The sequence below is a fragment of the Cyanistes caeruleus genome, chromosome 9, assembly GCF_971803275.1.
Source record: "Cyanistes caeruleus chromosome 9, bCyaCae1.hap1.1, whole genome shotgun sequence".
In the NCBI taxonomy this organism is placed as follows: domain Eukaryota; kingdom Metazoa; phylum Chordata; class Aves; order Passeriformes; family Paridae; genus Cyanistes; species Cyanistes caeruleus.
In genome coordinates, this window is record NC_141709.1 from 24,757,247 (window position 1) to 24,782,712 (window position 25,466).

Below are 25,466 nucleotides of genomic sequence, written 5' to 3' on the forward strand. Positions count from 1 at the left end.
CAAGGGTGGCATGACATGCTGCCTTGCAGCTGCACCATGAAGAGGTGACCCAAGTCTCTGGTGCAATGGAAACCTGCTTCCCAGAGAGACTCTTGGAGCACCAGGAAACCTTTGCACTTTACCTCTGTACAGAAGGGCGTAAGCTGGGGATGCACCACAGGCTGAACATACATGTGAAAGGTGGATTCGATCTCCATCGTCCTGCCATTCAGCTTCAGGATAGGGAATTCGATGATTTCCTGAATAGGGCAAAAAGAAAAGCAGCTGTTCACTTCAAATAAACAAGAAATTAAGCTGGAAATTTTCCCATCTAGCAAGGTGGTCTGATAGTCCCAAACAAAAGTAAACTCAACACAAAGCTCTGCAGAAGTGGGAAGGTGGTGCTGCACAGAGCACATCCAACACGGTCAGAACAGACGAGGATAGTGTTGATGCTCATCACAGCCAGGACAGGCTCTGTGAGGTCTCCCTGCTCAGCACTGCAGCTGCACACATCACTGCCTAAGCTGAACCTGAGGAAGGTGGTCTCACACCACTCCCATTTGCTCCCAGAGGGTATGAAGCTGTATTCCCAATGGACTCACAACTGTTTAGCAGGGACATCGCAGGGTCTGTACCCTCCCCAAGACCAGTCTCAACCTTTCCAGACCACCATCCTTTTAAGGACACCATCAGACAGACAACAGGGACTACTGCACCTCCTCTGGAGAGGCTGAGGAGGACTGCCCTCCTCCAACAGACTGAGAAGAGGAGCTGAAAGCTCCCCCCAAATCGATCCCTATGGGATATAGCACAGTAGCTAGCTCCACTTCATTTTCCTCTTTGCAGCAAATTTATGCTGATAGGGAAATAAAAATGTTCCTTCATCAGAAGAATGTTCAATTATTTGAATAATCAGCAATCAAAAATTTACATGGACCTGTTAATAAAAAGTTTAAACAAATCCTGTTGCGATGGATTTCTCAATTATTAAAAAATATACATGAAATTAAAAAAGCCGCCCACTGAATAAAAGCGATAAAATCCTTTGTGTTCACCCCCCTTCTTCTGCACTCCCTTTCTTCCTTCCAGTTTAATGTAAGAGGAGAAGTGACAATTTGTTTGGTGTCTTTAAAGAATAATTTGTCTATGTTATTTAATAGAGATCCATGACACCGAGGTTCTGGAGTGCAAATGAGCCTGCTGAGTGATATCCATGCAACAAGCCTCTCAAATCACTTCTGGAGAAAAACAGAGAGAGGGAGAGAGAATAAAAAAAATATTGCTTTTTAATATTCAAAAACAGTTTGCAAAATTTAATCAAAGCAGAGCAAAAGCTAACATTTTTACCACTTTGACATTTTTATTAGTGCTTTCATAAATTTTTAAAACATGAACGGAATTAGTTTAACAACAAAAAAAACTGCCTGAAAACATCTGGAAGAGACAAATAAGAAATAATAAAAAATGAAAAAAAAATCCAACTCCTGTGAGTAAAATTAGCATGTGAAAAATGCAGCCGCTGCAGAGGAACTAACACACTTTTTTGGACCATGGTTGCAACCCTCATGACCTGCAGGCGGAAATTATCATGAGGTTACACATATGAGCTGATGACTTCACCACCCCACTAGGCAGCAGGAGGGCAAGAAGCTGGGTGGGTAAATGGAAACAACAGAGAATTTAAATAGCCAGGAGAAACACCCAATTTCCATGGTGGGCAGAGCCCAGAGATAGAGCAGAGCAGCTCCCCAGTGGAGCAGGGGCACAGCCCAGACCAGAGCACATGGAGAGCACGTGCTGCTGAGATGGAAAATTAGAAAAAAATGTAAAAATCAAATAAAGTGTTAACAGTGTGGAAGTGCCCAGGTGTAGACATTGAAGCTGCACAGGACGCATGGCTTAAGCATCTCCTCATGGTCAGCTGTGCCACACCCTGTGCATGCTGTGATGGATGAGCAAGAACAGATGGCTGGGCACATCCTTCCCCACAGCCATACCACCCCACTGGGAGTCACCAAGTTCTCCCAGGAAAGAGAACAAACTTGACCCAAAGGCTCTAAAGGAAGGAGAAGACACATGCCAAGCGTTTGAGTATTAGCCAGACTGCCCGCTTTGGTGCAGCTAAACTCACCAGCTTCAGCCACCCAGGAGGACCCATGGAAACCCAAGAGAGCAAGAAATGCTGGATATAGCTGATCCTCCCCTCAAAAGGGCAGCCAGATAGGTTCTGAAAGCAGCAAGCTTCTGTTCAGAAGGAAAACAGACTGCAAAGTCTGAAGTCAACAGACAGGCTGCCATAACAGAGCCAGGCTTAACCTCAGGATAACACCATCCCATCTTTCAAATTGGTCCGGGGCATCTCACAGCCCCTTAGGCCTGTATCCCACCCAGAGGAATGAAAGCAGGCAAGCCCACAGCAAGGCAAGATGAACATTTCTCCTTTCAGAGAGGGACACAGACCGGCTGGATTTCATAGCAGGGCTGCGTTGCAATGCTGGGATGTACCCTAAGGGACCACAAACATCCTCAGGGGCCATCAACTGGCTGAATGCAAAGTGTGACTGAAAGACAGCATGCTGCTGATCTGATACACAAAGGCGTCACTCGCCTTCCAGAACCAAAGGCAAAAAGCACTTCCAGGAGGGTCCGATTAAGACAGACGGAGGAAATAAAAAGCCATACTTAAAAAATGTGGAAAATTTAACAATATCCAGAATTACTGTAGGTCTGTGGGAAGTGAATGGCCAGGAGCAGGGGGGGAACCCCAGAGGCAACTAGAGCATCTTAGGAGAAAGCGCAGCCACTCCCTTGAGCTTATTGGGTCAGTTTTTGAAGCAAGTGGTAAAGAACCCTTCCCAAAAGGCTGTTTATCTGCACGCTTCCTATAGCGGAGATTTTTCCAGTCTCTGGCAGTGTTTGCTCCACTGGTATCTAAGGCAACAGATACCAGCCCCATGAAATCAGCCCCACTCCTCACTAACAACGTTAGCCAGTCCTGCAATGAAATTTAACCTGTGACACTGCTGTACTTTTCATTTAAACTTTCATTTGGAGAGAAGCAGTGTTTGGAGACCCTGCAGTTTGTCCTGCTAATAAAGACAAGTGTTGGGACCTTTAAAGGTGCCATTCATCTTTTGCCTTTATTAAATTCAATTTTCTTAAGCCCATGATACATCATGAAATTAAGAGTTGACATTCCTGCAGAAACAAAAATATCTATCAAACATAAACAGAAAGGGGGGAGAAAAGAGGCCTCTATTACCAAGAATTTATGGCTTAAAGTTGATCTGTTTCCACTTTTTTTTTCTCTCTCTCCTTTTTTTTTTTTTAACAAGCATATGGTTTGGTTTAGATATCTGAAATGTTATTACAGATCTAGAATTTCATTAGTAATTATTATGAAACGGTGAGCACTTAGACACTCATACACACAACCCCCCAACAGACTGTGATGCAGGAAGGCAGCCGGGTGCTCTCTCATGTTTCACAGCAGCCCAGTGAGCTCAACATACTCAGCTCCATCTCCACCATTCAAGGACCTTCACTGCTTCTTCCCAGGCAGGAAATGTGGAGGAAAGCAGCATGAGGGAGTTAAGGGAGAGATTCATGGACACTTCCTTTCTTCTATCATAGCCTGATCATCCGTAAGTGTTACCTTGAGATCCTCACATATATCCACTCCAACACTGAGTAAATGTTCCAACTTTGGCAGTGATTTGTGCCAGCAGCATTTGGGGCTTCTAAGCCTTCCCTCTGCCCCCACTGCCAGCTTTTCCTTATAGCACAACCAGGAGTTATGGATATGCTAAAATAATGCTGAGGGTGTCCAGAGGCTGCAAATAGCCGCGAGCTACCAGAGGAACAAATGTACTCATTTGAATTTTGCGAGCACTGCAATTAGGTATTTTATTTAGCACTGCAAAGTAACTTGAAAGGAAATCCAGGATTCAAACCACCACCAATAAATAAGCAGCTTTTTATTTTCCTTTCATTGTCAGAAAAGTTGGACATGTTTTCTGTTGAGAAATTCTGCACAAGGCTCCCAATTACAGACATTTGCATTTATATTGTTGGAACACAGAGCTTCTAAAATCAATATTAACACATTTAAAGAAAAAAACATCAGCACCCTCTCCCTCCCCTCAGCTGTGCCCCCAAACACAGTAACAATAGGAACCTACAGAGCCAGAGGCTTATACATATCCATTATCAGGTCCACTCTCTTTACAACAATCCTACATTTACGATTTCAAGGTACTTTAAGCAAATCTATGTGACAGCTTCCTCAGAATTTTAGTCTTTCTGAAAAACCAAGGGTTTAAAAAAAAAGAAGTTCCAGGTAGAAGTCTCCTCTGCAACCTGGCTGTCCCAAGCCAGTGGGTTAAGCAGCATCAGGGTAACTGGAATGGCTAGGGACTTTCTTCTAAGAGGGCTTTAAAAAATTCTTAATGGCACGTGAAAGCACTGCTATAAACCCAGCCTTTCCTTACCCAGTCATCCTACATGAAACTCCCTTCCCTTTAACACCAGAGCAGGGATGCACCAATTCAGCTGTCTTGATCTTCTTGCTAGTAAAAGAAATGAATGAGCACACAGCTATGCTTGCTAAACAATTTCCAGTCAGAGGAGAAAGCACCTGAAATTACCCTAATTCCCACAGACAATTCTTTTTGCTTATCCTTTTGGATCTGGGTACCACTAACATCATTATAGAGAAAGAATAAAGTTCCCAGCAAGAGCTTCCCAGCTCTCAAAACCTTTTAATCCAGATGCCTATGTACAAAGTGGACAGAGCATGCCTTAGTACACAGAGTTATATATTTGAGGAAGACTGTATGGCCTATTCAGTTCAAAAACTACCAGAGAATAATTTATCCCTTACTCTAACCCCCATGTGAAGAAGTTTAATAAACACAAGAATAAAAGATGCCCATAAAAATCAGAGCTGACTGTTCAAAATGCAATAAAAACAAGCAGAGGCTGTTGAGAGAAACGGATTTTGTCTGATAAGGAAAAGCATAAAACTTCTTACCAAAAGAACTGCTTGCACCTTCAAAAAAGGTAAGGGCAGAAGAGGTAAGGGAGTGTCTGTGGAGGGACAGAGCTTTAGCACCAGCTCATTTGGTTCAGGCACAGTTTTTCCCCCCTCTCTTTAAAGAAAAAAAAAAGTGATTTTATGCACAAGGAGCTTATTTCTTAAACAAACACTCGTGTTTTTGATTTACACCATGGGCTGCTCCTAAATAATTTATGGTGGGTTAAATTTATTGCACAGCCCTGGCCGGCTGCAAATTCGAATTGCCAAATAATTAGATTTTAGGGCAATGCTTATAAATTATCCGCCGATTTGTCCGGACTTGTTTGTCAGTTGCTTTGTGCTTCGGGTCATCTTTGGCATTTCGCTGTTTGTGTTTTAATTGCTGATTTACACTTTGACAGATGAGAGTTGATGCCTCCAAGATCGGGGAGAGGGTGTGGGGGCGTTGAAGAGCAGAAAGAATCAGAGCTTTTAAAGCCTTGTGATTTTCTTTTTTTTTTCCAAGGCAATTAAAATCGAAAGGGACATAGTAAGGACAGCACTAGCCTAACAGATCTACCTCCCCAGTTTCCATCCTCTGCCTTAATTATTATTTTAACTAAAGCCATTTCCAAGTGAGCAGCCTTGTACTGGCCCTAAGGGGCAGTAACCAAGATGACCTCATAGGTCTTTTCCCCACTTCTAAATTTTTATTAAACTAACCAAAACAAGTACCATAATGGCAACATCTCTCCAGTGTGGAACAGCAGGACTTCTGCTGAATCAGGGCTATGCTGGCTTTCCGAAGGATGTCTGCCTGCACACGTGCCACAGAGCCTCTCAGTCCTGGCTAAGTTACTTTTGTATACTGATCAAGCCTATCAAAAGGTCTTTGGGGAAGCAGCTGGCCTCCAAATTTCTTTTTCCCATCACTATCTAGCTTAAAATACACGTATTCACACACCTAACAACTTGCTACATTTAAAAAAACTACTATATCCCAGAAAAGCATGAAGGGAAATACACATCAAAAACAAAACACAAGAGAACTGGAAGGCATATGGGAAGATCATGAAACCCTGGGATAAGATGACAGGAAGAAAAATTCTGCTGTCTGATCATTGACTATCCAGTGCTTCTTCTTCCCCCTGCTCTCAGGTGAATCACACTGCCTACCCCAAAAACTCAGGCACTGAAGCCCAATGTCAAAGGCTGGATTTCCCCAAAAATAAATTTTGAGCTGCATTTTGGGTTCTGCAGTGACATCAAACATGGCTCTTATTTCCCAGTGCTGCCTTACAACTCTGAGGGTGAGGGACCATTTCTCTTTCTTTAATAGAAGCTGAAATCCCCATCTAATCACATGCCTCCAGGAGCTTCAGCTTTAAAAGAGACATCTAGTCCATGCACCTGCCTGAGGGCAGCATCATCACCCCCTAAATAATTTCTGACTTTGTCTAGGCTGTTTTTACCGACTCCAATAAGAGAGACTCACACACTCCCCAGGCACTCACTCTATCCTCCTGTTTCATTAGTCTTATCATTGCAAAGTTTTTCCTAATGTCTAATCTGAATTTTCCCCTGCTGTTGTTTAGATTCCAACCACTCTTCCTACCCACAGCAGACACAGGCCAGAACATTGCCTTTCTCATTTTTGCAAGAAAGACCTCATCTTATATACACCTCTCATCACTGCACTAAACACAAACCCGATGCCATCCTGCCTGCACTCACAGCTGTGTTTTGCAGACCCCTGGCCACACTCACTGATTCTCTTCTTCACTCTCTTGAAATAGTATCTTTTTTTTTTCTTCTAAAGCATACAGAATACAAAGTGAAGTACTTCATCAGCTCAAGTCCCTTCATACAGGGCCAATAAAAGGAGGATCCACATCTCACAAATGACAATTTTCTCCTAAACTTACCACTGTGGTCCTTGGGAGTTTTTCTTGCCTGCCATTGCACTTGAAATCTTGACAGCAGGCTCACAACCCTTGTCCTGCCATCCTTAACAAAACTTTCAGTAATCATTTCCTCCCGGGCTTGTTCCTGCCTCTCACCACCAGCATCATCTCTCCCTGCCAAAACCCACTAAGCTATTTTGATCTTTCCAGCAGGACCCAGATATCAAAAATAAGGCAGAATCTCCTTCCTCTTTTCACATATGGGGTGAGAAATATAGACCAACAGAAATCAACACTTCACCAAGTTTCTTCAAGCACTATTGACATATATTTAACCACCCAGAACATCTCTACTGACACAGCCAACAACAATTTAAGCTTGACAGTTTGGTAGAAGTTTAGCACTCAAACCAGGTTAAAAACAACACACACACACATTTCCAAGTATTACCTTTCCACTGCAAGATGGCAACTACACTATATCTTTTTTCACATCCACTCCACTCTATGGCAGACAAACAGCCTGTGCAGTCCCTGTTGCAGAATTATCAGATCATTTCAAGTCCCAACCTCTTCACCTGATATTGAGCAGGACAAATGATCAATGTTCCCAACAACACTAAAACATCTGGGATGGGTAGAAAGGGCACATTAGTGCATGTAAATGAATACCAAGGGTTTTACAGACATTACAACTAGCTGCTGATGACAGTGCATTTCTGCCTGACAGAGAGGAACTAAATAATGTTAGGAAGAGTTATTTTGCCAGCTAACAAGTGCACAGACCGAAAAAAACAACACAGGGATGGTTGCACAGCAAGCTTGGCATAAAGGGGGGAAAGCCCACAAGATTTAAGCATGTCCTGTGTCCTTCTCACTAAAGAGCTGAGTTGCATTGCTTGTTTATCAGGAAGGTTTTGTTCAAAGCTAAGACAAGACCACTTTAACACAGGAACCACAGCAGCCTGAAAAGAACCATTCCCAAGTAACACTAAATGGATACCGTGCCATGCCATGAAAGAATACTGCCTGGTTTTAAAACATTATTCTGGGAGTGATGCAAAATACTTCCCATACCTCAGAGGCTGCAAAAGAGCAGCAGGCACACACCAATGATCAACAACCACACAGGACAATGCACATGGCAGGACAAGCACAGCAAATGTACAAACCTGTGACACCCATCCCCTTCAGTTCAGAAATGCACATGATGGGAGTATTTCCAGAAGCACATGTAGCCCTCAGCAGCAGCTTTATAGACAGGCAAACAATCCAGCAGACTTGCACATTCCTCAGCTAGCCTGGATCTTTTCTTTTCAGGGTGACTGCTGCCCAACTACTTTCTGCTGTAACAACAAGTCTACTTAACTTTGCAACTTGTCACCTAAACGGTGTGTAATGTTTGCACAGCTAAGGATACAGTGTTCAAACAGCACAGGTGGGGAATTGTTCTCCGGGATGCATAACTGATGTGGGGTCTCCACACATTGTGAGGGAAAGCAAAACATGACTGATTGCTTTAAAGTAGTCATCTCACCAGCCTGTCAATAACCAGCCAAAAGCTGAGCAGGTTAGGTCAGGTTAGGACTGCAGCCATTGGCCACCGGAGTGCCTTGGTATCTCAGACTTTTAATAATGCTGGTTTTATATCTTTAAATAAGAAATTGCTTTGAATTTTTTTTCATACATCAGATGTCTTGCCTGGTGGTCTCATGGTTGTGCTCTCCAGGAGATTTGGGTTCAATAACTCAAATTCATGTTCTCTAGCTCATCAGGTTTTAAATAAATACAACTAATTCTGTTGCCTGAAGTCATAACCCACCGTGTCAGATTGATATGGGTCACAGAAAGGTTTTCCCCACTTACTGGGAGAATGAGGGAGGTCTCCAAGTGAGTGCAGGTCTAAGATGCCAGGTGCAGTGTCACCCTCTAAAGCTACAAGGCATAAAGAAGTTTGTTCAAAAGCTCAATGCAAACAGGAAAATCCATCTGAAAGGGCCCTTACAGGAACTGTTTCCTGCTACTCTAGGAACTTAAAGCATTCTGATGAAAGAACACTGGCATAATAACAGCCATAACTGGCAAAGTTATGTATAAATATGTATATATTTACTTACTTCTAGTAAAAATTTTAAAAAAATGCTTTTAAGTTGTTATGTTACATGCATTTTTAACAGCATTTCTCTAGAAATAGCATTGTGAGAAGCTGAATTGAGAAGCAGGTAATTAAAACTACACCCAAGCCTAAGATGCATGAACATAGGTAATTGCAAATTAATATTCCATTGTAATACTTATGCTGAGTTAAAGTTGCCACGGGAAACAAGCCTGAATTTCTTTATTTTTCAGCAACTTATGATCATCCTCAATAAAGGTTCTGGCAGGTGATTTCTAGTGCATTGAGCTTAACAGCCACACAAAAACAGTGCAAGAAGAAAGATGCTACATGGGAATGTCTAGATGGAACAGGCAGGCACAGGCACACACACATCCTTTATCCACCTCTGGGTAGGATTGTGACAATGTCTGTTACTGTGTGAGACACCTGCATTCCCATCCTGGCCTTCAGGTGCGATTGCCTTGATGCATTCTCCACAGAAAACAATGTGGAAAGCACACAGAAGGTACCTTGCAGCCTGCTTCCCAGCAGATGAGTGATCCCTCCATCACCTCTTCCTGCAGTAAGTTTGTGATTTCAAGGACATATTCCTCCTACAAACTAGCCTCAGCTATGGCTTCCAGTGCAGCTTCCAATGTAGTCACCCTACACAGACAGCTTGGCAGGGACTGCACATCTGTTGATATGGCCTAAATTTGGTGGAAATGGACATCCATTCCCATTCCAAGGTCAGTCTATAAATCACAGCACCTCAGCAGCAGAGACACAACTCAGTTGTCCCTGCTGCAGTAACAAGATCGCAGATAGAGCAGGACAGGGAGCTGTACAGAACATCACAGCCACTCCAGCTGTACCTGCCCCTAACTGTGGGCTGGATGTGAGACCGATGTTCAAGGGAAAACACTTGTAATGCTCTTTTACAGCAGCACTCAAGGAAATACAGACTGAACCCAATATAACCTTCTCCTGCATTTGTACTTAATATTATCTTACAGAAAGATTGGCTCCTATTTGTTAACACAGTTTTGCCAATCACAATATGTACTGTGATCACCCAGATTTGTTTGAATACTTAGAAATAAATTATTAGTAACTGAACATCTGCTTAGTCAGTGTCTGTTTATGGTTTTATGTTGAAATGGTGAGTGATGTTTTGTACTTATTAGTATATCCAGTTTCATTTGACAGCAATTAAAATAAAAAATTCTCCCAAAATAACAATCTAAATGCATGCTAAACAGACCTGAAGTATCTAGGATACACTAACAAAAAATATCAAGATATTTGCATATAAGCATTTAAAAAGTACTGTTTGGGAGGACACAGAAAGCATTGTCTATAAACAACTTATTCTTCTGCTTCTGGTCACAACCTTCTTCAGCAATGAGAAGATCTGAACATTTCATATTTTACCTTTACAGAGAGTTTGCAAGAGGCAAATTTCTACTTCCCAAATAATTACTAATTTGAGTGAATCTGAGACACTGAGCACCTGAAAAAACTGACACAAGAAAATGCAACTTTATCATTACCAGAAGCTCATTTAGCAGCTTAGCAACTCTAAGATTCAGCTCCTTCTACCAGGCCAGAGGTCTGATGCTCTTTTACATTTCCAGGCAGCAGACATACAGAGCTTGAATTTTATTTGATTTTCATTTAAGTGGCTTTAATAAATCAGAGTAGATACTAATTAACATCATATATAGAAGGCTAATTTCAAATTCAGCTTTGAACATATCTGATTTCTGCTGTCAGACTTTTTATATTTAAAACAAATAATTTATTTTCTTCCACTCGGCTGAAGTTGAAGGCAAGATGCCTGGCTTGCTGACTGAAAGAGGCACACCTTCTTACTGCATTAATAAAGGCAGCCACAGATCTGAGTCTGTGGAGCTGCCTAGCACAGTCACTGAAAGCACTGACCACCATAAACATTGGTGTCTACAAGGACAAAGGGACAAAAGAGCAAGACTCCCACTTACTAATGCATCTTCTCATGAAGCTAAAGCTCCATATGTACCCAGCTCTATGGGCTGACAGTGTATAAAAAGCAGAAGGTACTTATAAACTCTTACCAGACAGTAAAAGAAAAAACTCAGCTGAAAAATGAAACACACCACCACTGTTCAGGGTCCACTGACCTCTGCAGAATGACAGCTCCCAACTGACCCCACTGGGCTTCGGATCACATTCCAAAGGCACAAGGTAAGCTTTAAAGAGATGTGAGAGGCCAGCCATAAACATCTCTTACTGCCAACCCCAAATGACCTTTGACTGGCTAAAACACTACATGACACAGACTGTTCAGTCAAAACCCTCCACACCTTTTCTCTCTGGGATGGTCCAATTATTCATGCATACATCCAGAAAACCAATAAAGCTAAGTGGTTTCTATGTGTATATAAACAAGCACTTTGATGGAGGGGCATATCTTCTGGAAGCAGTCAGAAGTCAGGGCTGCAAGGATGCTCCTATTCCTTTGTGGGTATAGGGCGTGGAACGTGAAGGAACCCTCAATGCCTGACACAGGAGTGAGTGGTGAAGGGCACAGGGCAGCAGTCACAAGGCACTCAGCCAGCAGTCCCAGCCACTGGAGCCACCATACAGATGGCTTCCCTGGGGAATACCACTGTCCTTGACCCTCCTTGATCCCCATTACAGAGGCCATACCACGAGACCTCAGAGAGAGATCAGACAATGTGAAAGGGAATGGAAATGAAGGGGCCTTCAGGGCTCACGAATGAGCATGGAGGACTCCCCCAGGGATAAAGCCAGCAAGGCTGCCAGTTACAGAGAAGCACAAGTAAATACAACGGGAGGGGGAGCAGATGTGGCAGACACACATCTTAGTGTACATAAAAAGATAGCTCTTTCGGTAGTTTCTTGTAAGAAGCCAGAATATTTTTTTAAGAGCAGTGAGTGAAAAATGTAAAATGTGTTGTATGGTGGTAAGTGAACTCTTGCAAGATTTTTAGGCTGAACTGGCTAAATTTACAGCTATGGCTACCCACTTAAAGTAACGTGGTTCACAGCTTAGCTTAGCTCTGTATATGCAGCCTTCTGATCAAATCCAAATGCATTTGAATTTCACTGTATCTGTACTTCTGTTTTGCAGATATTAAAATAAAAGCAAAAAAATTAATCAGTATCACAATGAAGATAAGCATCCATTTCTAGCTCCCAGCTCTGACCTCAGACTGAACCTCCAAAACCTGTCTATCAATCCTGCAGTGAAAGATCCTGTCACTCAAACTTTGCAGAAAACATTGCTGAAATGCATGGCACAGTTTGCTCACCATGACATACAGCCTAGCAGTGAAGAGGACAAAAGGCATGCTGGTCAGCAGTGACATAAGAGGTAGGGCATCAGCTGAAGTCTCATTTTATGAAGTTTCCTGATTTTGGCAGGCACCTTTAGCCTTTCCAGCTACATTGAACCCCATGTAGCAAAAGTAATTTCTTTATTTGTCAAACTAATTTGTTGGTGAGGATATGTGAGGGACTGACAGCCCTTTCAATACATTATATGACACAGACAGGCACTGAACACAGCAGACTGGAAAAACAACACTGAAGAACATCTCCACCTTAAAGGTGCTATCTCACCAACAAAATATATAGCAGATCTGCATTGGCCCAGACCATTACTTTCCCTGGCAAGGACTTGGGGACAAAGCTCCTTAAAACAGTAGTAATCATATTCCACTCATGCTCCTTTTTACTGCCAGCTGTAAACTAGCTCCACATGCATCATGGTTTTGCATCAAAATGTGCACAGACCAAGCCCATATCCAAAGGGACAAGGTAGATCCAATTTACAGCTTTGACAGGTCTATGCACCTGAGGCGGAGCATGCAGGAAATATCCTGACATCTCACTTGGAGAGCAGTTAAGAGCCTACAAGTAGAACTGTTTGCAGAGCCACAACAGCCTCCCACAACGGGCCAGCGAAAGAGCAGGGAATTTGCTATCCATTTTTCAAGAAACACAAAGAACAGGCAGCACCCACCAAAGCATTACTGGGGAAGGCAGGAGTCAAGTTTGTTCCCAACTTGCAGCAACCCTTTGCTAGGACAAGTGCAAGGGAAACCAGAGCAGCACTGGGAGACACCACGCTGAAAACTGCTTAAGCCTTTCATACAGTTGAAACAAAGCAAAAGGAAGTTGTTGTGAACCAAAGCAGGTACTACCAACACATGCAGACCAATTACTCAGCAGAGGATGTTGAGTCCACTTCAGGCTCAGAAATTCTGTTTGTTCGCTACCAACCTAATATCGGAGTTTTCTGGGGTTTTTTTAGTACAGTTTTCCAGTTGAAAACCTAAGCCCATCCTGATTACAACTGAGAATATTTTTACTAATCTGCTCTAAAGTACTGTGAAAGAACTATTTGCAGAAAAGCCCTGTACTTCATCTGGATCTCTGTATGTCTCAAGTGGTAGAGCACTGGAAGACCTCTCTGAAGCTGAACTCTTCCTGTCTCTACACTCCAGAGTTAAAACCCAGGCAAGATATCTGACCTTGCTGAAACTATCTAAAAAATGTTTTTCTTCTCTACTTAGAAATACCATCATGTTCCACATATTTCCATTGTTCAAAATATTCTTTTCCTAAAGCTGTTCACCACCAACAGCCGTTTTCCTTGCAGAATCAAACACGGCTGCCATCTATTATTGCAAGTTTCCAGCCAAAAATTTTTAGATCCTTCCCAATTCAGACAAATGACAAAGTATACATGACTTAAAGTTGCTTTCAATAACACATGAATTGTCACTCCCTTGATGGAAATCAGACTAATTTATTCATTCCCACCAAACAGTCCTAGCATTGCTTCTGAGACAGCAAGTGATTGGCAAGAGCCCTGGAGAACCAGCAATAGAAAGGAGGTGGGACAACCAGAAAAAATTAGTGAGCTAGCACTGTGGGTGCTTTTACCTCTAGAAGAGCAGCAGCAACTTGCAAGGCAATAATTAATAGGATTAACCATTTACCTGAGGATGAATCTGTGGTTTATCACATGTCGCCTCAAAATCCAGCACTAGGAAGTAGTGATATCTCTGTGGAGGGAAGGATGACATTGCTGCCATGGAAGCTCCAAAGCCGTGGGACGCCAGTTTCCTGCTTACGATGGAGCTGAACCCTTTGAGAACACCAGCTGGGAAGATGGGGGACACAGCTTGTCTTGACCTTGAAAGTAAGTTTTGGGAAAACTTTGCTGCTCCAGTATGGAGAAGTGCTATCATTGAACATCCAGAGGCATCTGAAACTGAAGAGAGACTCATGTTACTCACGCACACATACTTTTTATCTCTGCTGGTATCCATTCACTGTCCTCCTCTGCAAGGGATTCCCTTTGTGCTTCCCAGTGAAGGTTCCAGCATCACAAGCCTGAAATAACACAGTAACCTGTTCTAAGCACAGCAGATGACATTTGGATTGAGCCTAAGGTGTCCAGAATCACAGGCAACTGAAAATTAACCTCTGCAAACAACTCTAAATTAAGAACTATGAGATACACAACAGTCATGGCTCCAGGCACCAGATCACACCCCACTGCTGAACCTCATTACAGCAGAACATAATACAAACCAACTAAAACACAGAATATCCAGTCTAAGCCCTGTTGAAATTTCTGAGGTCTTTCATCTTTTCATATACAAAGCAGTTTCTGATACACAGTAAAAATTAAACACAGCAATACACATACCAACACTACAGTTTATCCAAACAGCTTGGCCCTGAAACATCTGCCAGTTGCACCAAAACATGGCACTTTCATTACAAATCCAGGTGCCAAGTGGCTGGAAGGCTCCTCCCCAGGAAAGTTCTCATTTGCTCTGTACACAAGGTTTCTCAGAGATGTGATTTTAATGCTACACTCCGCTTCTTACTTCAGGTATTTCTCTCAGAGGAAGGTATCAGTTCAACTAATCACACACAGGGACTGCAATAATGTAAAATGCAAGCAGGACTCTATAGGGTACAGTCTCGCTTCCAAAGAAATACCTCACTCAGCCATCACCTTCTGATACTTCTATTTAACAAACACTATTTAGTAAATTGCATTATCCATGTGAGACTACATGGATTTCCCCTCCTATTACTTTTCTTCTAAAACTTTTCAGGAAAAAGTTGCCAGTTGTCACTATTCAAGATGAGTCAGCCTCAGGGCTGGTAATGTATCTACAGGGATGAGAACTCCAGACCAGCTCATGGTATTACATGGGTGGGTACAGGGACTGATAGCTAAACAGGCAAATTGCACCAACTCAGTCCTCTTGAACAAGGATAGGACTACCCCCTCTAATTGTGCATGCATGTATATACACACACACATCCTGCTACATAGATATTTAAATCTATCCCCACAGTTGGTCCCACTGCTCATGGAAGAACTCCATCACTTGACATGCCCCCCGCCCCAACACCTGTGCTGGCTTTTTGCTCTACCATGAAGGGATGGAAACACCCACCATGAGACATGAGACAAAGGTGGCCGTGGCAAAATGGGGACTTGCTGCTCATGAACAAAGTCACTGTTTGCACAAAAGACAGCATTTGCTCTCTCCCATCCGTTAGTCCATCAGGTAAATAATGCGCGTGCCAAAACACACACTTAATGAGGTAAATAATATGCCTTGAATAACGGCTAAATCTGTATTTACCTGCGAGACCAGAGAAACTCAGAAGGACCAGATTAGGAGATAATTGCGGCTAAGCAGGTTGTGTGCTTCGAGTAAACACACATTTGGTAACCTTCCCTTTCCAAGCTTTTGAGTGAAAGGCAAAAATCAAAGTTGAAATGTTTAAGATTGAGCTAGTGCCCACACTGCCAATTCCATGGCATATATGCATTGCCCCTGCCTTAAGGCTTTCATGTTTTGAAGCTGTTTGCTTTATTAAAGCTGTGTGCCAGACAGCAGGTACCTCAAAAACTGAAAACTCAAGTTTCAAAACCAAAAATGAAGAGCCCAATGTGGCATTTATTTTAAAGGGGCTCAGTTCTACCAATTGCCTTTCCATCTACAGCTTTGGCTGTCATTCATAAATGTATTACAAAGAAATAGAAGTTACTTGTACTTACTTCTAACATGTGCCACATAAGAGATATTCTAGGTATACATGCTTTAAATCTTCTAACTACTATGACTCTAAAGGCCCATCACAACATATATAATGTTTATTCACAAGAATAAAGCAGCTTGTATGTTAGTTGCAGGAAAACCTGGTCTTTAGCTTACTGCATCAAGTAAAGTTCACAGTTGGAGTGGGGGAGGCAGACAGGCTTCAACCCCTAAATCAAACAGAGACAATGAAACATGTATTATCCATCCACCCACAGCAAGATCTCTTCTCTAGCATATCTTAACTGGCAAAACCCGGGTATCAGACATGGACCCCAAGAATCTTCAGGCTGGGTTGCACTAAACACAGTGGTGCAGAGGTTTCTGAGCCACTGAATCCATGGCAAAGGTAAACCAGCCACCTTGGCAGGATTCAGGCACATCCCCATGCAGACACAGCAGCACTATGCCAGACCCTGGCATGGCAGGTCAGGGTCACAAAAGTAGTGTGTGACATCCATGGAAGGAAGTAACAGCAAAAATCCAGTGCATGTTTACACTAACAGCTTCTGCAGTGGTCCATATCTAGCAACAGGATCAGGTTCCCCATCCCAAAAGCAGCCTCCCTCCCCACTATCCCATGTAGCAGAGGGAGCAGTGCTCTGAACAAAGGTGTGTGAGTGGGGTATCGCATGTGGATTTCCCTACACAGGCAGCATACAAATCAGGGCAACACCACTGCAAACTCTGCACCTTCAGCCAAATGAAGTTTTAACGGTATGTTTACCCAGCCACTGCTCTGGGTGCCCTGGGAAGACCTCACATCATCTTCTTTGGCAAGGTCAGAGTGCCTCAGAGCACAAGATAGCTGGTGAGCAAACACACTTTATTAGATGTCATGTAAAGCATTTATAATGGGTATGACAATGCAAAGCACTAGTAATTATCCTGTATTTTTTTCCAAGAGACAACGATGTAGGCAATGCAGCTTCAAAAATTAAAAACCCAGCTCTAGCCATATAAATCCACATGTTCAGTGATTCCATTTCCAAACCTACATAAAACACCATATATATTTCTTACACACATAGGATCAGATTATAATCTCAGACAGTGCAAGCTGTCACATCTGGCAGTCAACCCTACTAGGTTGATATTTCATATCACAGAGCTCAAATTCCTCATACAGATACGTATGAAATGTAATGGGACCATGAACTGAGGTTGGACCTCAGGAATTATTTTGACAGATTGTACACAGACCTAGGAAAATGTGACACCACTTTACATTTGCTGCACCCAGTAAGATGGGAAATGGCCATATGTGATGGGTTTCACCTGGAAGATAGGTTGTGTTCTGTGCTGTGTAACAGTATGTGTCCCATGTGACAGGACTGGCTAAAATCAGCATCATTATTTCAAAAGTAAGTTTAAGAAAAAATGTTCTCTGGACATCAGCTGCAGGTAGCAAGACAAGTTCAGACTGACCACAGCTCTTGCTTCTTTAGCAGTCCAAGCATATGGTACTAAAGCACGACAGTAAGCACCAGTAAGGAAGGAAAGCCAAGAGAAAGGCAAGAGCCAGCTGTAGCCATCAGCTTTGCCAGGGGCCCCACTGAGTGCAAAGCAGAGAATCTGCACTGGTGGTTGTTGCACACCAGGCTTCCTACTGGGAAAGTTTCTTAGGGACAACCAAAGCAGCAATGAACAAGAGAGGGAACTCCTGCCATGTGAAGAATGCTGGTGACAAGAGCCAGAGGACGGTGCAAATGCTGTCCCTTGCCTGCAGGGCAGCCCTAAAGCCACAGAGAGGAATGTACACCACACAAGCTCCAGAGGAGTCAAATTCATCAATGGCACAACAAATTAGCCTACGAACTTGAGCTTAATGATTCCTGGCATATAACATAAATATGAACTTTTTATAACTACGTCTAATTAAAACTGAAGTTTGCCTTTAAGCCCAAAATACCCCCCTTTATTTTTCAGTTTGATAAGTTGAGTAGGGAAGGGGCAGGAAGACAACACCTAACTTCACATTGGCAGGGTGATCCAAATTACATTTTATGAGAGCCTTCACTTACATGTTAAATTACTTTGTTATGGCAAGACAGCCCTCCACCATATTACAAAACCAACAAACAAACAAGGAAAAAACCCCACTAACCTAAACTACAACACAAACTGAAATTACATAAAAGCAAGCAAGCTCTGGGAGTAAAATGCTTGTTTATTATTTGTGCAAAAACTGGGTAGGGGCAGCTGTGACTCCTGGCCTCAAAGAGACAACTGAACTCAAGGCTAGAGCACTAAAACCAATCAAAAATGTAAGTCAGGTTTGTCTATTTTATTGAATTATGGAGGGGAAAAGAAGTTCAGGTAATAGAGATGCTTTCTGTATAACAAAATTGCACACATTTTGCAACACCTGGAACACAGTATAACAAAAAATGCAGAACTTCAATTTTGGTAGCTGTTCAAATGCATACTCAGAGGTCAAATGTGAGCCCATATTTCACTTGTGTGAAAATATAACTGAAGAACAATAGAGATAACTCAGGGTGTTTTTTAATCAACCTTAACCTAAACCCAAATATTTCATTAGACGAACTACAGTCCAAAAATGACAGCACCTGGCTAGCCTGTGAGGCAGAAAACAAGAGACTATGAACAAGACCAACTTATCCACTCTCACCACTCAAACTTGCAAAAAAACCAACCAACATAAAGTAAAACAAATAACAAAAGACAAAGCTTTTAGAACTTTTTAATAAAGTAACACATTTTTAAGACAGGTAAATTTGCTTCTTTAATTTGTTAACCTCACAGTATCATCACTTGAACATGAGAACAGTACACTTCATGGCTGCACTCCCTTCTCATTTGGCTGGGTTTGCCTCCAGCACTGCTAGACAACCACGCCTGTATTTTGGAAAATTTGTAATGTCATGGCATGTCTATATGCTGCCCCATCATTACTCAGCTCAGATACAACTTGGCATTCATCATTTTGTCTTTACAGTACTCCACAATCACACCCAGGCTCTTCCCACTACAGATGAGGAGGTCCCTGTTCTCAAGAACTTACAGTCTAAAATTAGAAGCAATACAAGTGAGGGGAAAAACAGAATAGAATGAGGGGTACAGGAGGAGGATTGGGCAACTGCTCATCTGGAAGAAACATGCAACTTGGTAGGTCAACTGAAAAAAATAATTCACCCTATACAGGCACTGGTTTCCCTCTACATGGTCATTATGGAACATGGAAAAGGCTGACTAAAGGATGGAGGGCACTCTCGGGTTAAGGAAGGTCTCTCCCATTTCTTGAGCTCATTCTTGCCGCTGGGTTCCTTGGCTGATTTGTCAAAGGCACGACCACACATGTCAGAGCACCAGAATCTCTTCCATTGTGACATCACAGACGCGATGGCTTGTGAGATCACAATGTGCAAGGCCGAAGGCGCTGATTACTTAGGGAAGCACTTGCTGGAGCTATGGCACCCTACAAAGCTGGGAAACAAACACATCTCAGTTCACTTGACAACACAGTGAAACCCACATGGAGACTCCACACCAGCAGGACACGAATTTGTCTGAACAGACCACCCAGAAGCCGTCCCAAAGATGCACAGTACAATTCCACTTCAATTTTATTAGGCCACCTCTGCTAGGCAACCCACTTTCGTCAGCTCCTTGACTGGTCTCCTAAGACAGGCTTTGCTGTGTATTTTTAAACCTTCTCCAAGAGTAACTGCAGATGAGCAAACGGGTCTAAGCTGGAGTCTGAAGAAGTTCCACACAGCAAAGGACTGGTCACTTAGAAGAAACGTAGAGAAAGGAAAGAACAAAAATTAAAACAAAGAAGCATTAACAGGGACACATACAGCAAAAGCCGAAGAGGAAGAACAGATTTGCTATTAAGGAAAAGAGTAGTTGCACAGGATCAGACCAAAAATCCTCTACTCGTCTCCTGCCTCTGCCTGGGATCCATAAGAAAACACACCAGTGTGAAACTACACAAAATGAGGTTAACCAAGCCAATAATTCTGGGAGGCCAAAAGGAGGCAGGCCTGTCCTTCCCTCTCAGACTTACTCTCCTGCTGATTACGTTACACCAGTTCCTGAGCTTGTCTGGCTCTTCTGTGAGCTGATGCAACCACAGGAACCTATAAAAGGACTAACACAGCCAGAATAAAACACAATTAAAACAAGATAGTTTCCGGCTGGTTTAGTGAGACAAATTAGCTCAGGGCCAGGCTGGATGAATATCAAAGCTCAAAGAGGATGGGCCCACACTGGCAGAAGTAGGAATGAGATGAGCCACTGGGGCTATTAGTCAGCTCAGCCACTCACCAAACCATGTACTCAGACCAGGACACAGACACCTGGGATGACGTGGCACTTTGCAGAGAATGGAGAAATTATCTTGGCTCTAGCAGCATAGACACATTAAATTTGAATTCACAAAGCCCATCAGACCATCCTGTCTCAACCTCAAGTAATGCTGGCCCTGAAGTTTCCATTTCCTTAGTCGAGCCCAAAAGGCTTGAACATCTTTCAGAAAAGTTTCTGGCCTTGAATTGCAGCATGAAGAATGGAGGTTCCCCTCTACCTTCAGATAGCTCACTCCAATGGTCAATCCATTCGCTGTCAAAAAATAACATGTCTTAGTTTTCATTCAAACTTTCCCAGCCATGGTCTTTGAGGTAAGTTCTGAAATTTATGTCACTTCAGTGCTCTCAATCCTCAGAACAGCTCCCAGGGCCAGAAGCTAGAGATTTGTAGCTACTACACATCTAGTCAGTAAAAGTTACTATTGCATACTGGCCTAATTTAGTGCAAAGGAGACCTAGTAGGCCACCCTTTGTTTAATGGAATCTGGCACGCATAATTACTTCATTTTCAAACACATGAATGCCACAGTTGTTCAAAACACTTACACAGCTGCACACCTTCGTTATCTGAAAAATGGAGGTTAACACCTGAGAATGCCAAATGAATCTCAGCCTGGATTCAGGGAAACAAGATTTGCATTGCTCAATACATAGATAACTTTTGATCTTCACAAATGAGCTCCAAAAGTGTTAAAAGAAAGCCAGTGCTCTGACAAAGCTCTGTCCTGGTACACTGGCAAAGGCTCCAAGCAGGGCAGAAGCTACAGTGGGACATGGTTTCCACACAAGCCAGTCTCAGCCCAGAAAATCTGCCAGAGAAGATGCTGACCCTAATATTCAACCATAGGAAAAAATAAAAAAAAAAGAAAAAAAAAAAAGAAAAAGACTGTAACAAATACAGCTGAAATTTAAATATATATATATATTTTTTGATTGGAAGAGAAGTATCTTTACCTACCCAACACAGCTAGGGAGAACAAAACTTTTCAGCTGGCCTCAAGCCAGCTGAGATCACTTGTCTTAGGGAAGGGAAATGGTCCAAATGGTCCCTAGCACAGTCAGCACCTCTGCTTAGGTTATGCCTTGACAGCCTCAACTTGTCCAGTTCTTCTCTTATGGCCCTGCTTGCCATGGCACCATACTGCTGTGTTAGCTCATCGCTACTATAGTGAAACACCAGGAATCTCAGCAGGACCATTTCTAGCAAAAATACCTGCTTCAGATCCAAGACAGACTTGTGAAAAAAGCACAGTTGCTTACAGCTTTCCATGCGCTCTTGTAAGCCCAGACACAGTGGGCAGTCCTGCACCATTTACCTGGATGTCATCATACCTGCACTCTACAGCCTCGGGGCCCTCCACTGCAGGTGGCCACAGGACTGACACAGAGACAGGATAAAATGCAAATACTACCACACATTTAACTATCTTCCAAAAGTCTATTTCCAATATGTAAGGGGGTTAAAAAAATAAAAAATGAAATCAAGGCCTACCAAAGTTAACAGAATCAAAACAAGATAAGCACCAAACCAGCTGTAATCAGGCCCTCTAAAGAAAGTAAAGAAGTATCTCTCAAGTGCAGGACAGAAACCTTAGGTCCTATCAGTGTTTATTCAATCCAAGGTCTTCTTTATTTACCCATCAGGCACATAGGCATTTTTTAAAGGCTTTAATCACTTTCTTCTTTTGGATTTTGGTACCACTCAAATCTATCTAGACACACTAATTTTACAAAAAAAAAAAAAAAAACAAAAAAAAAACCAAGCCAAACACACTATTCGTGTAGGGCAACCCAAAATTTGAGATGAACAAGATGCATAAAAGGGCCACAGGACCACTCTTTGAAATAAAACAATCATTTAGTCCACACTATAAATTAATGTAAAAATTCAGTTGCAAAGGGCAGAATTCAGTGCTTCAAAATAGAAACAAAAATATCTGAAATAAAAAACACCATTTGAAATCAAATTTCCCAAGCCTACACGGTGGGGACCAACCAACTGGACTTTCAACATACTACTGAATTTCAGAGCAATTCACTCTTGGATGAAAGTTCAAATGCCAACTTTAATGCCAAGTGATATGAGATGCTACAATATTGCAAAAAGACACAAGAGGACAAAATAAATTCAAGTTACCATTAGAAAGAAATTAGGTAAAATCCTCAAACAGCTGTTAACAGCGTCTGATGGGACAAGTGCTTTGGAGATGTACCTTCCTGGAGCCCTATATACCTCATCTTTCCTGAGACACAGTGCAAGCATTAACATATTAGAAAACTTGCCGGTCCCTTGCATCACAACTGAAAGAACATCAAGAGCTCAGACTAAACAGCAGCTGTCAATCCACCATCTCTGGAACCAAAAGCTCAATGAAGAAACCAGGTAAGTAAAGAAGTAGCAAAACAAATGTCACACTTATTAGCAAACAGGCCAGCAAGGACCACGTAAATTCACCAGACACAGGACTCGTAAAAGACAGAACACAAGCAGTAAATGACAACACCTCTTCATACATCTCAGTTTGGAAGAAACACCTGTAACAGCATAGCAGCAAGAAAAGAAAAGAAGAAATTCCTACTGCCACTCAGGAAACAAGTAAACAGACTGTACTCCTAAGCTTTCTCAAGTTTACTTCACTATCAAGATCTGAGACAGGTGATCAGTTCAACCTCACAGGGTAAAAATATAAGAAAAAAACAAAAAAACCCCACGTCCTACTCCCTCATTACCTCCACCTATGAACCTCCTCATCCCAAAACATTAAAAAAATCCTCGCTGCTGCTGCCTCCAGCTCAGCCCATGCCCACCCCTTGGGCAGACGGGCTGTTTTCTCTTCCTCAAGCCCTGAAAGCAACTGATCCCGCTCCAGCTGGGATCTGGGGGACTGCTGCCACAGCCACCCTCAAGACCTCTCCTCAGGGCCGCACTGGGGCGCGGAGGGCCCGGCAGCCCGGGCGTCGAACGGACGAGGCGCCTCCACCCCGCGCCCTCCCCTCGGGCCGGGGCCGCCCCCGGTCCCCACCGACACCCCCGCCCCGCCCGGCCCGCAGCCCCACGCCCCCGGTTCGAGTCCCGCCGCCGCGGGGGGCCGGGCCGCGCCCCCGCTCCGCGCCGGGCCTTTACCCCCCGCTCCGGGCCACGGCGGCCCCACGTCTCCGCCAGGCCTGCGGGGCCCCCCGCGCCAGCCAGACCCCGCAGGGCTGGGCCGAGCCGCCGCCCGCCTCCCGCACCACCCCCGCGGCGGAGCCGCCCCGGCCCGGCCGGGCCCCGCGCCCCGCACTCCGCACCACGAGTGCCCGGCACCGCCACTCACCGCCCGCACTCTGACCCCCGACCCCGCGCTGAGCGGCAGCGCCGCCGTCCAACCGCAGCGCCGCCCGCCGCCGCCGGGGGCGGGGCTTCCGACCCGCCGCGCCCCCTCGCGCAGGCGCGTACAGTGCGCCCCCCCGCGGGGCACGCTGGGAGTCGTAGTTGCCTCCGGCCGGCCCCGCCGCGTGGCCGCGCCTCCACGGCGCGCCGGCTGCTCCGGGTCCCCGAGCACCGATTTCCACCTCCCATGCCCGGCGAAATCTCGTCCTCTCCCCGCCGACCCGACTCCTCGTCTACCCTGGGGCCACCACTTACCCGCCTTGTGTCCTCAAGGGCCATCTCACCGTGTCCCCAGGACACCTCCCCCAGCTTCTGATGCCTCCATGCTTCAGTTTTCACTAATCTCTCTTAGCCTAAACCTGTGTCTGAACCGTGCCTGGTCTTTGCTTGACACCCCTGAGCTGTGGCATCTCCTCCCTGCTCACACGGCTGGCAGCCTGAGCCAGGACATGTCAAATCTCACTGCTGTCACGCTCTGCAAGGGTTCTGAGCCTCCATCCCTGCCAACTGCGCAGGGAACAGTAGCCAGTGCTGCTCTGCTACCACACAGCATGGCAAGGAATACTGCAACAGGCTGCCCAGGGAGGTAATGGATTTTCCCTCTCTGGAGACATTCAAAATCCACCTGGAAGCATTCTTCTGTCACCTGCTCTGGTGGCACTACCTGGGCAAGGGGATTGGACTGGATGATCTCCAGAGATTCCTTCCAACCCTAACAATTCTGTGATTCTCTGAACTTACCTGCAATGATACCTAATATTTAGCCTACTGACACATCAATAACTCTTGGAATCTCAGCTGCAATGACAAGTGTGCTAGCTGGGGCCATTCCTTGCATTGCTTCCTTCTCACATAAACTCCCACCTCCACACTTCAAGCCAGCAGCTCCTTTGCACACCCCTGATACTCCTCATATGTGTGATGAGCAAACTCAGAGCACTGACTCATGCAGATAGGACTGTGAGGGATTCTAGAGGCTTCCTTACCATCCTTTTCCTGCAGACAGGAGCAGTCCTACCTGTCATCTTGCTCTCCTTTTCAAATCATTCTTTAAGCCTTTCTCTGGCTCCATATCTTAAAATACTGGACAAAGGTAAGTACCAGAGTGCAGAGATCAGTGGTTGATGTTCCATACAAGGTGGGCTGCCTGCCTGACTGTATCAGCCTGGTTCTCCTGCCTTTAGTTGAGTTGTTGGCTCTTCAGGCTGGATTTATTTATTCCTCTGTTTGTATGCAGCCTTGAACTTGAGAGGCCTGAACCATGAAAGTATCATGTCAGAACTATAAAAATACCAACAGCAAACCATTTAATAATAGTAAGAGTTCCTTTAAGCCCTCTTAGATTTGGCATCTCTCAGCTTCCCACCCACATAAGAAAGGATAATGTGAAATTTTACTTCTAAGCTTAGCTATATTGCTGTGATTTATCAAGTCTTTGGTGACTGATGTATGGTTTACCAGGTGCCCAGGAGAATGAATTGAAGGTCTTTGCACTGTAGTGTTCCTTGTGCAATCTGTCCCTGGCCCTCCCTTAGAGGGATGGAGACAGGCTGAAAATACACTGCAGCCCCAAAGCTTGAAATTTAGGGCTCACAGCCGGCCTGTGTTTTTAAGAG

At 43.9% G+C, this 25,466-nt stretch overlaps 1 protein-coding gene across 6 annotated transcripts in view; it reads right to left on the minus strand.

The window, feature by feature from the left end:
- ERI3 (ERI1 exoribonuclease family member 3) overlaps positions 1–23,822 on the minus strand; it is a 130,444-nt gene extending 106,622 nt beyond the window's left edge. For 3 of the 6 annotated variants that reach the window (XR_015273580.1, XM_086841290.1, XM_086841294.1), the window contains exons 1-3: positions 23,795–23,822; positions 14,014–14,288; positions 123–239 (exon numbers count right to left, since the gene is read on the minus strand). Coding sequence is in view for 5 of the 6 variants with exons in the window: in XM_086841290.1 (XP_086697416.1) it covers positions 123–239; positions 14,014–14,265 (369 nt within the window). In the remaining variant the exon portion in view is untranslated. Of the gene's footprint in view, positions 1–122; positions 240–14,013; positions 14,289–23,604; positions 23,679–23,768 lie in introns of those variants that run through there. The other 3 variants (XM_086841291.1, XM_086841295.1, XM_086841292.1) reach the window with 2 other exon arrangements.
- Between the last annotated feature and the right edge of the window lie 1,644 nt (positions 23,823–25,466).